This window comes from Malaclemys terrapin, chromosome 4 (assembly GCF_027887155.1).
Source record: "Malaclemys terrapin pileata isolate rMalTer1 chromosome 4, rMalTer1.hap1, whole genome shotgun sequence".
Lineage (NCBI taxonomy): Eukaryota > Metazoa > Chordata > Testudines > Emydidae > Malaclemys > Malaclemys terrapin.
In genome coordinates, this window is record NC_071508.1 from 15,221,892 (window position 1) to 15,236,038 (window position 14,147).

General features: G+C 49.7%; 1 protein-coding gene across 11 annotated transcripts in view; it reads left to right on the forward strand.

Annotated features, from left to right (window-relative positions):
• KLHDC8A (kelch domain containing 8A) overlaps nt 1-14,147 on the forward strand; it is a 51,527-nt gene that overhangs the window by 20,813 nt on the left and 16,567 nt on the right. For 7 of the 11 annotated variants that reach the window (XM_054028473.1, XM_054028472.1, XM_054028480.1 and 4 more), the window contains 2 exons: nt 9,015-9,081; nt 9,292-9,723. In XM_054028473.1, the coding sequence (XP_053884448.1) occupies nt 9,348-9,723 (376 nt within the window). In that variant the 5' untranslated portion in view covers nt 9,015-9,081; nt 9,292-9,347. Of the gene's footprint in view, nt 1-5,664; nt 5,835-6,856; nt 6,962-8,715; nt 8,787-9,014; nt 9,082-9,291; nt 9,724-14,147 lie in introns of those variants that run through there. The other 4 variants (XM_054028477.1, XM_054028479.1, XM_054028478.1 and 1 more) reach the window with 4 other exon arrangements.

A 14,147-nucleotide genomic window follows, 5' to 3' on the forward strand; every position in this document is an offset into this window, starting at 1 on the left:
CTCAGATTTGTCACCTAAAAAAAATGGCTCATGTTTGTGAATGTCCCTCACATCCTCAACTGTGAAGACCGATCTAGGTGTGACTGGAGCTTGTGTAGACCTACTCAAGCTAGCTTTAATGGAGCTAGCTCAGGTACTGGTGGTTCAGTGCAGGTTAGCCTCGTGAGGAATTAGCCAGGCTTCTGGGTGGGTTTGTACAGTGCACACTGAAGCATGTTCTGCTGCAGCTTCACTGGTCCAGTCCCCAAGCTAGCTGGATGAAAGCTAGCTTGGGTATGTCTGCATGAGCTGCAACTGCACCCCTTGATTGCAATATGGACATACCCCAAGAAGCGTACACAGTGAAGGGGTGGAGAAAAGCCACCCACAAGGAGATGTGATCTTCAGCACAGTCCTTGTGGTGATTACGGGGCATGTAGCTACAGGATCCACGCCGAGGCCTCCCTCCTGCCACCAGGTGTTCCATGAATGCTGGATTGGGATTCCATGTCTGCCAACTTCACCCTCATATCTTCCCACAGGACCTAGATCAATGGTCCCCAACCTTTTGTGGCCAGTAGCACATTCATGTTTTCAGAAGAGTGCGGCGGGCGCCAACAGTTTTTCAAGGCTTATTTTGTATTTGTACATTAAATAATACGAAAAACATCATATTTAATATTACGTAATATATGAATCCAGAAAGAGAGAAGCTGGAGAGAAGCCGCGAGGACAGAGAACACCGGCGCCCGCAGCACCAGAGTACTCTGTCCCCAGCAGGCGCAGGGCCCCGGCTTCTCTCCCCTGCTGAGCACTAGGCGGGCCCCACGCCTGCTGGGGACAGAGAACACCGGCGCCTGCAGCCCTGGAGTTCTCTGTCCCCGGCAGGCGTGGGGCTGAAGCTTCTCTCCCCTGCTGGCCATTCGAAGAGCAAATATCAGCTCAGTTCTCAGCCCTGAAGTACCTCCCTTGAGACGGTGTCTCTATCTCCGAGCCATGCTGCCTGTAGTCTCCTCCTGCTCCTTTGAACAGCACGCAGGCAGTCAGTATAATTGAAATGAAGCAGCTCACTCGGAAACATAAATGCTGTGCTTGGGGAACAGGAGATGAGATCTTTCGCCAGTGTTTGCATAACATTCCCAACATATTGTTGCCCGTCTTCCTGTCTCTGCTGCTGTGACAGTCCCCAGTGTATTGAGAATAATTGTGGATTCAGCTATTGGTATTGGTTTGTCATATTATTCACAGCAAAACATTCAAACCTCCTTGATAGCAGATAGCACACAGCAGAGCTGCACAGCACTTATCTGATGTGACATTTAGGTGAGTACAAGAGCTTCCTCTTGGAATCAGAAGGAATATAGGTTCTCTAGTGTCTTTGTCAGGCTGGTGGCTAATCTGCATCTGTCTGTCTAGCCCACGTCTTGGCAACCGTGCAACCAGTCTGGGGAGCTGTAATATTTTAGGATCGTGGTCCTCGAAGGGACTCTGTCAGATGTCATGGGCTTAACTCGCCTCTCAGTTGACGCCAGTGTAAATCAGGAGTAACTCCACCAAAGCCAGCAGAGTTCAGAGTCGCCTGTGTACAACCAATGTGAGATCAGAACGAAGCCCTATATTTTTAAGAAACACAGTGGCAAATCAAGCCTTGTAACTCCTTGGAAATCGGTATCATTCCACCAGCTTGGAGCATGCAGTGGTGTACCAGCTCCAGATTTCCTTAACCTTTGGCATAAAATGAAAAGAATTGTGAGCATCACATTTACTTTTCAACATATAAGACCCTTGTGCATTTCATTCAGCTTGGAGAGTGAAAAGAGGCTCCCTTTCCTTTGCAGTCATTCTCTAGTAGGTTTACACTCTCAGCTCTCAGGCACTAACTTGCACAGGGCTACAATGTTTGGGTTTGCTGATGCTTTAGAAGCGTGTTTAAATCCAAACAAAGCTGTTTTCATTGGAATGAAGACTCAAGACGTAAGTGGCTCCTAGGTCTTGCTCTGGCCCACTGCGCAGGGGTGAATTTTACCGTTAGAGCATGACGCCCTTTGAAATACGTGTGAGATGAGATTCTATGAAAGAGAGAGGTAGCATAAAGGACCTACCTGCATTCTAGCAAATCTAGGTGTGTTCAGAGTTCATCCCCCTCCCCCCCCAACACACTGACGCACAATCACTTTACTACAATATTTAACACACACAGCTGTTTAATAAATGGCAAATAGCTGTTTTTGTAAAGAGCAAATTGCTGCAAATAATAAACATTGCTTTAAAAACCGTGGGGCTGGATCCTCAGCCGGGTGTGACTTTGTGTAGCTCTATTGACTTCAATAGAGTCACGCCAGCTGAATATTTAAAAAGTAACATTAATTGTGCATGTTCTGCACTCCCCCGAGATACCAAACCGTGACCTGTTCAAAGCATGATGGAAACCAGAGGGCAAGGAATAATGGTTTTGTCTGTAACAGCTTCCAGGTTGTTTTTTAACTCTTGTAGGATACAAACTATGGCCTAGAACAGTGGCTCTCGACCTTTCCTGACTACTGTACCCCTTTCAGGAGTAGGATTTGTCTTGTGTACCCCCAAGTTTCACCTCACTTAAAAACTACTTGCTTACAAAATCAGACATAAAAATACCCAGTGTCACAGACACTTTTGCTTCCGTTCTTATTTTTACCATATAATTATACAAATAAATCAACTGGAATATAAATATTGTACTTACATTTCAGTGGATAGTATATAGAGCAGTATAAACAAGTCATTGTCTGTATGACATTTTAGTTTGTACAGACTTCACTAGTGCTTTTTATGTAGCCTGTTGTCTAGTTTTACAAGCATCTAGATGAGTTGATGTACCCCCTGGAAGATCTCTGTGTACCCCCAGGGGTACAGTACCACTGGACTAGAGGCTTCAGTTGCTGTGCATCCTCTGTTCCCATCAGTTTCACTCCCATATTCAGGCCCCCTGTATTTTTCTTTCTTGAGGTTGTAAATTTCTTGCCTTCCCTGCCACCTTGCTTTCAACACCTCGTCACCTGCTATGAACCACAAATGCACCCAGTGGTCCAGGGATACCCCGCTGCTAGGAGCTTTTATCCTGGCACTTTCTGGGCGAGACTGATTTGAGCAGCTCTGGCAACTGGCTCAGCGTGACGAAGAGAATCTCTCCTCTCCCATCTCCTTTGATAGAAAAGCAATTACTATTCATTTTTGTTTTAATGTAGCCATTTAGGAAGAAAATGTTAACGCTTCCAATTTGTTTGGTATAATTAAGTGGTAATTCCATTTGCCTGGGAGTAGATGAAGAGGAAAATGGCTGAAGTAGGTTGGGGCTATTTGCTCAGCACATTAGTGACAGCCATACAGTCCCGAGGCACGGCACAGTTATTACTTTGGAGTGAAAACCCTAGTGCCCCTTGAGAGAGGAGGGAAGGACTAAGTGTTTCAGGCTGACCTTAACTATTTTTTTTATTGTATATTGTTTAGAGATGGATGGCAAGGCTAGAAGATAATTCTGCTGCCTTGGCATTGAAACTCATACGAGGTAGCAGATTAATGCACTAGATGCTCCCCTTTGGACGCCCACGCCTGGGTTCCATTTGACGTGGGTCACAACTGGAATGAATTTGGCAGGTCTCTGCTTAGTCTGTCCTCGCTATGGGCCTGATCCAAAGCCCAGTGAAGTCAGTGGAAAGATTCTTGTCCACTTCAATGGGGCCATGATCAAGCCCATGGCTTTCTTGTGCTCTGACACAATTGGGAGTCTCTGAAGCTCAAGTGTGAGGCTCAGGGTTTGCTCCAGGACAGGATTAAGAGTGGTCACTGGCTGAACTGTCTGGGAATCCCAGCAATGAATAGAAGGGGGGGAGGGGCTTTAGGGGAGGGCTGAGGTGCATTGGCTCATTAGTGCATTGTGTAGGGGAGCCTAGACCTGGTATGTACAGTAGAACCCCTCTTTTGCTAATTTATTGGGGTTTCAGATCATAAAATCAAACAGCTCAAAAATAGAGCAGATGCAGGGCATAAGTTGCAGCCTGGTGCACTGTGTGGCTTTCGTCTTGTCCTTCACACCAATGGCAAAGCGATTCCCCAAGCACTGAAGGCATCAGAATGGGAAGGGATGTCGACTTGTTCATAATCACTTGTTCTCCCTTGTTTTTCTCCAGTTTGGGAAAAAATGGTTCGTATAACTGGTTGTTCATAAGGCTGGTGCTTGTGAAATCGAGGTTCTACTGCAGTAGCCGAGTGTGGGGCTTCAGGTCAGGGCTGAGATCAATTAGCAAAGCTGTGCGGGGAGTCAAGAACCCAGCACTGGAAAGCAGGGTTCCTCAAGTTCAGGACTGAGATGCACTGGCAGGGCTGTATGGAGGCTCAGGACTGGAGTAATCAGATTGCTGCAGGTCAGGAGGGAGATGAATTAGCAGGACCCTGTGGGCTGAAAGAAGCTTGCATAGCGAATGTCTGCATTGTGTGGTGTTCTCAATCCTCTCATTTTCACCACTATTGAAATTCCCTAATGAGACAGCTGAATACAGACTGTGGGATTGTGACGTTGCCTCCCTTTACGTTTGGGTTACCTTAGATTTTGCTCCTAGGCCCTGTTGTCTCAGTTTTGATCATAGAATATCAGGGTTGGAAGGGACCTCAGGAGGTCATCTAGTCCAACCCCCTGCTCAAAGCAGGACCAATCCCCAGACAGATTTTTACCTCCGTTCCCTAAATGGGCCCCCCTCAAGGATTGAACTCACAACCCTGGGTTTAGCCAGCCAATGCTCAAACCACTGAGCTATCCCTCCCCCCATGCTGACCCTGGAACGACCACCCACTGAATCATATGCAGGAAAATCTGCTTCTTTCAGGCCAACCTGCACAAAATCCTCGGAACCCTATGCTTCTCCTGTTCCAATAAGGATCTTGCATTTCACAAGGAAAGCAATGCAACTGACTCAGTACAGGGAAGCTTGATCAGCTCAGACTGCTGCCAAAGGCACTGAAAGGGTTATAACTCTTGGTCTTGATGCCTCAGTGTGCTGCGACTGTACTTCCCATTACAGTAACAATATTCGTGTGGGTCTCCCACCCCAGAGAGGGACAGAGGTAGCTGCTAAGCTCTGAGTACATTCACCCTTAAACCACATTTGGGAGCTTCACATTAGTTTTAACCCCGTTCTAGCTGGTGTCTAAGTAACACAGTTTGCCCAGTCACAGTTCCTGGGGTCGAAGTTTGTTCAGAAAGCCTGGTTTAGAACATTGGGACCAGTCCCCCCGCTGGTGTAAATTGGCAATGAAATCAGTGAAGCTAGGCGGTCTTAAATGCTGTGGACATCAGTGGAGCAATGCTGATTTATACCAGCTAAGCATCTGGCTCATCATTTTTAGTTAACATGCTTTGGGCTTCGCAAAGGTCAAATCATGGCAGAATCTAGTTCAGTTGGAATCCTGTTTAAACACGGTTCCTGAAGTCCGCTTAAAGAGCAGTGTAGCTGAAACCTCATAGGATGGTAACGGGAAGAGGATTTGCCACTGATACCTTGTCGAAGTGGCTAGTTTTTAAACTGCTGGAAAATAAGTTGCATCCCACATGGGAAGAGGAATTGGTTGACTAAATAATACTGTTCCCTGGCACCTGAGCTGAAGTTCTGCTTTTGCCAAATGTTTGGGATAATAATGCTTAGCTCTTTATAGGTGGGGAAGTGACTTATCCAAGGTCACACAGCAAGTGAGTGGCGGAGCTGGGAATAGAACTCAAGTCTCCTGGTCCAATGCCCTGTTTGCTGGGCCATGCTGGTTCTATTGTGATGGTGTAAAATAAACTACGGGTGAAAACGTTAAACGAGGGCTTCCAAGCCACCAAGGTACAGGAGGGTGGGGAAGGAATAAAAACCACAGAGCTGATCAAATTCTGAGTGAAATTATATATTTGACAAATATTGAATTGTTCATCTATTATTCAAGAGACAATGAAGCAATGCTGACTTACACTACATAAGGATCTAGTTGTTGTTTGAATCTCTCAGTGATCAAATAATTCACAAAATGCTTTGACTTATTGTTATTACAGGTTAATTTGTAGTACGCGAGTGCCTAGATGTCCTGATCCAAGGTCCCGTTGTGCTAGGTTATACATAAACACACCCATAATGAAGATGGTCCCTGCCCCAAAACGCTTACAATCTCAGTAACGCACAGAGCTTAATTTGTGTCGGAGCTTGCAGGGGCTCAGCACAGCACCTCTGCTGTCAGTGGTGTTTAGTAACACATGCAATTCGACACTTGCATGCACGGTGTGACCTTGCGCCTACGGTGCGTGTGAGGTGATGGTGTGCGGCAGACTCCATTTTGAGCTCTGACACATCTTTCTTTACAAATTAAGCACTGATAATGCATAAGGACAATAGCTTATCCAATTAATATTATTTGATCCGCTCTATAAACATGTAAATTGGAAGGTTGAATTGCAAAAAAACAACCTTTTGATCTCCTGATGTAAAGCACAATATAAGAATTCTATAATATTTATCAATAACCCATTTTACATTTTTAAAAAAGAAACCAACCTCAGCTTTACTTTGCCGGTTAAGATCTGGACAGTGCTGTGCTGTTGGAAGACTATTTAGCAGCTCATGTGTGAAATGAATTTGATGGACCTCAGTCCAGTTGTCAGTAGTCAGCTGTCTGCATCACAGTTGCCCTCCCTCTATTGGCAGTGAAGAAGCTAAGTAGTGATTGGGCTAGGCAGACTGAGCTCACCTGCAGGTGGTCCTTACGGATCAAGGCTAGCAAATGACAGCAGGACAGTGTGTGAGAAGTTTGCTTTGCTGATGCCAGTTCTATACCCACTCAGGGATAAATAATAATAATCGCTTGTGTTCTATAGCACTTGCCATCCGTGGATCTCACGAGGCTGTACAAACTATCAGTATCCCAACTTTCCTGATGGGGAAAACAGAGGCGAAGTGATTTGCCCAAGGACATCCAGCAGGTCAGTGACAGAGCTGGGCACAGAAACCAGGTCTGTATGCTCTACCGACCGTGCCACAGCAGGGCTATCAGTTCTGTCCTTTGCCACAGCACTGAATTCAGGCTGGAAAGTTTCAGCCATGCAGAGCCTTTCTGATAGCCCTGGTTCCTTTGGCGCTAAGAACCTCTGCCCCTCTTTCCTTCTGGGGAGAATTTGCTCATGCTCCACAGTGCGGTTCAGTGAACCCATCAAGATAGCAACTCAGATCAGAAATGATGGGTGATTAAAGGGAGTTGTAGGTGGCTGTTGCTAGGTTACAGGCTCTCTCAATCTGCTCTCACTGTCAAAGGGTTCTGAGTTGGGGAGTTCTGAAGCAATGTGGCCGGGACTGGAGGAGTAAGTACTTCCCACCCGTTGTGTGTGTGGACAGTCCTGTCGGCCCAGAAGCAACCAGGGACTTCTAACGTGGGAGGCCTGGCTCCTTAGGAAGCAATGCCAGGCATGGCATGAGACGTGGTGTGGGTTAGTAGGAGGTGCTGCGGACATATCTCCTCTGGAGTTCTGTGATAGCTCCTAGTTCTGGCAGTGGCAAGGGGCATCCCAGCTGCTGCCTTTGGGCAGAGCCATGATCTGCAAGTGGTGGTGTGAGCTCAGGCTTCTGGAATGGGGCGCGCAGAAGTGTCTGGGAGCAAATTGTTTCCTCTCCCTCTGCTCCTGCTGATGCAGAGGGGTGTGGGGCTGGACTTTGCCCCTAAAAAGCCGGGACCACAGCCAGTTGTTGGCTTTGCTTGGGCTTAGGGCTTGCCTTTACCTTACCTTTGAAATAGATGGGAAAGCGCCATTAGGCCATTGAGTCGACCCCTTCCCCCATCACAAACAGGAGAGAGTTCCCCCCACAATAGGGCAATCACGGTATCCGAGGCTTAAACTGATGCCATGTTCAGTCTTAGCCAGAAGGTTGAGAAGAGGTGATGGGCGTTAGCTTCTCTAAAACGAAACCGTGCAGAGGAGCAGGCTCAGGTTGCATCTCACATGCATCAAGATCCCCGAAAGCTCCAGAGGAAATGGGGACCAAGTCAGATAGCCCTGCACTCCGGGAGTCCGGATTCCTGGGTTCTTTCCTCATCTCCGACACTGACTCGCTGTGTGACCTTGGGCAAATCACTTCACCTTTCTGTGCCCCTCTTTCAAATGGGGATAATGTTACTTTGTGAAAGCACTATAAAGGATAACTCCGAAGCATTACAATGCTAGGTGGGGAAAGGTTTCCCATATAGGCTAATAAACCACCACATGTGCTCTACTTTGATAGTGGCAAATATCCATTATTGCTAGAAGCCTGAATTTCAGGGATCAGTTTGTGACACTTGGAGAGGAGCATTGGCCCCTGGAGCCAGAAGTGTGCCTGTGCTCTGTATACTGTGTGTGTTGAGGATGATACAGTCCCAGAGTGATGGGATATATAAATCCTACTTTACTTTAAGTTTAAACTCGCCAGCAGCTTGGGTTACATAACGAAGGCTGAGTTTCTCACTGTGGTTTGCACACCTATTTATACACAGGTGTGAGTGCGTGGGTGGCTGCCTCTCTCGATCCCCTTCTGTGTGTCTCCTCTCCTCTGTCGCTCTTCATTTGTTCATTTCATCTGAAGGTTTGACAGCTATTCAGGGCGAGAGGAAAAAATAATCCCTGGTTTCCAAGGGTAGTTTGAGACTCTCACTCTGTCCTGCTGGGCTGCTTTTTGGATCTTGTACAGTTCAGTTGTAATACTGCGTGTGACAGTCAGAGAGCTGTGACTGGAGGGTTGGTCTCTGTACTCCAGCCTTTTTGCCTTTCCCAGCAGGAGGTACCATAGTAGGTTCCCCCTGGGGGTTTGGGAAGATGTTGACAATGGGCATTAATAATAATCTTGTCAATGAAGAATTAAAGAAAGAAAAGTTCCTAATGAGCCAAGGAAGCACCGAGCCGGGGAGCTGACAGCTGGCAGCATCCTCGGTTGGAATGTCCTGTGGGGGAGGGGATGCTCAGAAAAGGGGGGAGCGAGCTGAATCCAACCTGTGCCTTTTATTTTTAGGACCTGGCTGTGCGTGAGCTGCTCTGGCAGATGTGGAACTGCAGGATTAATGGAGACGTGATGAAAGGTACCGGCTCCTGCTTCTCTCTCTCTCTCTCTCTCTCTCTCTCTCTGTGGTAGATGGGACCTCTCATTATGGACGGCTGCGTGGAAATAGATGCATTGCTCATGAAGGGGTTGCAGTGTGCCCGGCTCTCTGGTGGGGGTGGGGGTTCTTTGTATATTTCTCTGCTTGTTTTCCCTGTGTGTGATGCTTGTCTCTGGCTGTGTTTTGCAGCTTAGCCAGCCCTCTGGCAGGCAGGACAGATGCTGCCTCATCCCTGACGATCCGCAATGGAAGTGCCCAGTACCAAAGATTTCCAATGGAAAACCCTCGCACCCCTCCCCAGCGGCAGGGTCTACTGCTCGCTGGTGGAGGCAGGCGGCCAGGTCTTTGCCATCGGAGGCTGCGACGACAACGGAGTCCCCATGAACTGCTTCGAGGTTTACTCCCCCGAAGCCAACCAGTGGAACTCTCTCCCTCCCATGCCCACGGCCCGGGCCGGAGTAGCCGTGGCCACCCTGGGCAAGCGGATCATGGTGATAGGAGGGGTCGGGATGAACCAGACGCCCTTGAAGATAGTGGAGATGTACAACATAGATGATGGCAAGTGGAAGAAGAGGAACTCCTTGAGGGAAGCCTCGATGGGCATCTCCGTGACGGTGAAAGGCAAGGAGAATTTGTTTCCTAGGCAGCGTGTGGGGAGTGGCACTACAGAGAGAAAGGGTGGAGGGTAAGGTGAGAGTTCAATTTATGCATCTAGCCAAACAGCTTTCAGAGACTCTTGGGGTGGTGGGGGGCTTTGAACAGGGTCAAGGAAGCAATCCCCCTTCCCAAACCCTGCACTGAGAACTCGAGATGAGGTTGGAGAAGTTGGGTCAGCTAGACCCCTCCTCCTTGCAATGTCCAAACAAGGCAGGACTTGACCAGAACCACTGTAAAGAGGACTTTTCACTGAGGCTGCTGAAACCAGACAGATCCGGTGGTTCCCTCTGGCTCTTCAGCTCTGCCTGTGGACGGTGAGCACTCTTATGGCTGTGATTATTTTAGACAGGCAAAGCTGCATTGCTGGAATCCAAACTTTCCCAATGTTGGGTGACTTTTGGATCCCAGGTTTTGGCTTGGGCCCAGCTCTAGTTCTGCAGGATTTCTGTAAGTCAGAGTTGCCAATAGGGGTGTTAGAGATGTAGGGCCCAGTTCTACAAGTTTCAATCCCGGATTGAATGGAGAGCAGAATTTGGTCCTTGGAATGGTCCCATTCACGTGCATTTCCAAGGCCTTATGGCCTGATTGTCTCAGATGCTGGCAGGGCTGGTGCTACTATTAAGGCAAACTAGGCGGTTGCCTAAGGCGCCAAGATTTGGGGGTGCCAAAAAGCAGTGCCCCCAATTTTTTTTTTACAGCGTTCCTCCCCGAGCGCGCAGTCGCTGCTCCATTTCTCCCGCCTCCCAGGCTTGCAGCGCCAATTAGCTGTTTGGTGCCGCAAGCCTGGGAGGAGAATTAGAGCGGGGGTGGCGTGCCGGGGAGGAGGCAGAGCAGAGGTGAGCTGGGGTGGGGAGGTGTGGCACGGCTCCCCGGGCGGGGGGGATGGGGAGCTGCCGCGGGGGTGCCTCAGGGCGGGGGGGGGGAGCTGCCGCAGGGCTCCCCACCCCAGCTCACCTCTGCTATGCCCCCTCCTCGAGCACGCCATCGCTGCTCCACTTCTCCTGCCTCCCAGGCTTGCGGCGCCAATCAGCTGTTTGGTGCCACAGGCCTGGGAGGGGAGGAGAATTAGAGCGGGAGCGGCGTGCTCGGGGAGGAGGCGGAGCAGAGGTGAGCTCGGGTGGGGAGCTGCCGCACGGCTCCCCGTGGGGGGGAGCTGCCACGTGGGAGGGCACCTCAGGACGGGGGGGGGGGCAGGGAGCTGCCTCAGGGCTGGGGTGGGGGGTGCAAGGTGGAAGTTTCGCCTAGGGCACAAAACTTCCTTGCACCGGCCCTGGATGCTGGAAACCTAAAGTTCCCGTTCATGTCAGTAGGAGTGATGAGCACTTAGCACCTCTGCAAACCAAGCTACAAGGATCATAAAATGGGTCAGAATCTGTGAGCAGAGACAATTAGTGACTTTCCCTGAAGGGCTACAAATAGGAACAAAGAGCTCTTGGTTGGCATTTATTTCCAAGGGCTTTACAGCTGAGATGGTAGGCTCCTTATCTCTCTCCCATTTGGGCCATAAAATGGGTGGGATCCACCACTTTATCTGGTTTGGCACTTGTACCACTGCCCTCTGGAGAAACAGACAATGGAGCTGCCGATTCTACCGTAGCCATAATGAGTTACTAAGTAGACAGGTGAAATCATTCTGCCTTCTTGTGACCTGATTTTATTAGAAATGGGAAAAGCCTTGAGCTTTCCCAGGCCTCCCCCAGCTCAACAGCCTTTCAGAATTCTTCCAGGGACAGGACTGCAGCTGACCTAGGGCGCCTTGGGGTAGGGCGCATTCACCAGGCGGAAAGCCTTGTGGCCCCGGCTGAGGGAGGGGTGCAGGGGGCCTATTGATTGATTTGCCCTGGGGCCCGGAATTACTGACGGTGGGTCTACCGCCGGCAACACACTCACCCTGCACCACACTGCATGGGCTCCCAGGGCCCCTCTCCACCGGCCCCCTGTGGCGCTGTGTGTGTGCTGTCCAGCGCCGGGGGCGATGGAGGATGCGCCCCATCACCTAGTGGCCTGATGGGTGAAGGGTCAGGGCCCAGGTGGGGGAGCTGCCGTCACATGTGCCTCCTCCCTCCGCAGACTGCAGCAGCTGCCTCAGCCCGCCCTGCTCCCTTATAGCCGGAACGGTGGAGCGGTGCTGGTGGGCGCAGCGTGAAAGGAGCCGGCCACCGGCCAGTGAGAGCGCAGCACGGGGAGTGGCAGCCAGACGCTGCGCAGGGACGCTCCAGGGGTGGCGGACGGGGCTGGCGGAAAGGTGGAGCTGGACCTCCATGCTCTGAATATTGGTGGAGCCCGGCCACCACAGGCCCATATGACCCGCCACCTATGCCCAAGGCCCCATTGTGAACCCCCTGAACCTCACGGCCTGTTTAGGGAGCGTGTCAGTAGGTGCATTTTCCAAAAGTCGATGCCCTCATCTTCCTTGGAAAGAAGGTGACAATTTGCCCCTGAAAAGGGCCAGGTTGTGATACCCCTATGGGGCTATTCATGGAATAGGGGCATTCTGCAGCATCGGTAGGGATAGCACTGCCAGATCCCAAAATTTGCACCTGTGCAAATGAACCAAGTGCACAAGTGTGAATGCGAGCTCTGATGCTTCCCATTGCCCAATTCCCCCTGCTTCCGGTACAGTCATTAGAGACACAAGGGCTCTGATTTGCACCACTGCCTGAATTGAGTGCAAAATGCAGGTACAAATTCTGTGGTGCAAGAAAAGGAGGTGTCTTTTGGTGAGCTCCAAACACTCCTCTTTCCTCTGCCTTTCATAATACTGTGGCATTAAATGGACATACAGAAAATCCTTGTATCAGGGCTCTGGCTTGCCTATCTAGGCATCTTGTTTATAATTTTTAAGCGGAGGCTTGGAATATTGATTTCCTTTGGAATGTGCTGCCATGCGATGAAAAGCCCCAGGCTGGGAGCTGTGTTCTCATGCAATGAGCCCGAAGGTCATTTAGCTTCCTGAGGTGCTCTAGGCAGAAGAGGCGTTCATGATCCAGTCGCCAGACAGCTTCTTTGGAAGTGGTTGGTTGGTTTTGTTCGTTTTGTTTTTAGGTGGATTAAAAAGGATACTGTCAAGGCATTTAAAAAACAACAACAACAATGTTTACCATCTTTGAGCCAGTTTCATCCCTGATGCAAGTCTGCTGGCTTAAACAAAGACACACCAGGGATCAGCTTGGCCAGAAAAGCCTGGAACATAAATCCTTCCCACAATATTTTGTCTTCCTTGAGCAGACTGGTTTGTTAGTGTAAGGTTGTTCAGAAGTGCTCGGGGGGAGGGCACCTACACTGGTGTGGTGTTATAGGGTTGCTTGGGATTGCTGAGGGCTTCCTATAAACTGGCCGTGGGGAAGTTTAGGCTTGAAATTAGACGAAGGTTTCTGACCGTCAGAGGGGTGAAATATTGGAACGGCCTTCCGAGGGAAACGGTGGGGGCGACGGACCTGTCTGGTTTTAAGATTAAGTTAGATAAATTTATGGAGGGAATGGTTTAATGGTAAAACATATTAGCTGAGGAATACCGAGCAATGGTAGGTAAATAGTATAATGGCTAACAAGGGTCAGGCTGGAGACTCTTGCCTACATGCTCGGGGTCTTACTGATCGCCATATTTGGGGTCGGGAAGGAATTTTCCTCCAGGGTAGATTGGCTGAGGCCCTGGAGGTTTTTCGCCTTCCTCCGCAGCATGGGGCAGGGATCGCTAGCAGGAGGGTTCTCTGCCATTTGAAGTCACTAAAACACAGGATTTGGGGACTTCATCAGCAGAGTCCAGGGAAGGGGTAGGGACGGTTTTGTGGCCTGCAGCATGCAGGGGGTCAGACCAGATGATCATAATGGTCCCTTCTGACCTTAAAGTCTATGAGTCTGAGTCTATACTGGTTTATTATTGTAGGGATGCTCAGTCGTGCTCTGCTCTGCATACGCTGGGGGATTATTATAGGGATGCTCTTGTGGACCAGGTTGCTGCCATTGGGTTCTTGGATTTCATTTCTGGAAATAAAGCCTGGAAGGTTTGTGTCGGAGAAATCCCCCCCCACACACACACACCTCCCTGTTTGTATGTAAAGGATTCCATTGGTGAGGACTGGATTTGTTGTTACCCAGAGACAGATGTGGGTGACGGGGAGTCAGCTATGAACAAATTGGTTCTGTGCCTTGTGCGCGTCCTGGCTCTGACACCGTGGCTTGAGTCACAGGACTAACCATCCTTCGCCTGCTTTGAGGCAGTTCAGACGCCCTTCCTAAGTATGGGCTGGAGAGCGCTGTGCTAACTCTTCTGTAATTTGAGTGCACCATCTGTTTCTCTGACCTCATCTCCTCTTCCAGGGAGCAAAAGCCAGGTACTTGTATCCCAGCCAGAGTGAAACAACACAGCCTGCTCCTCCACAGCACCT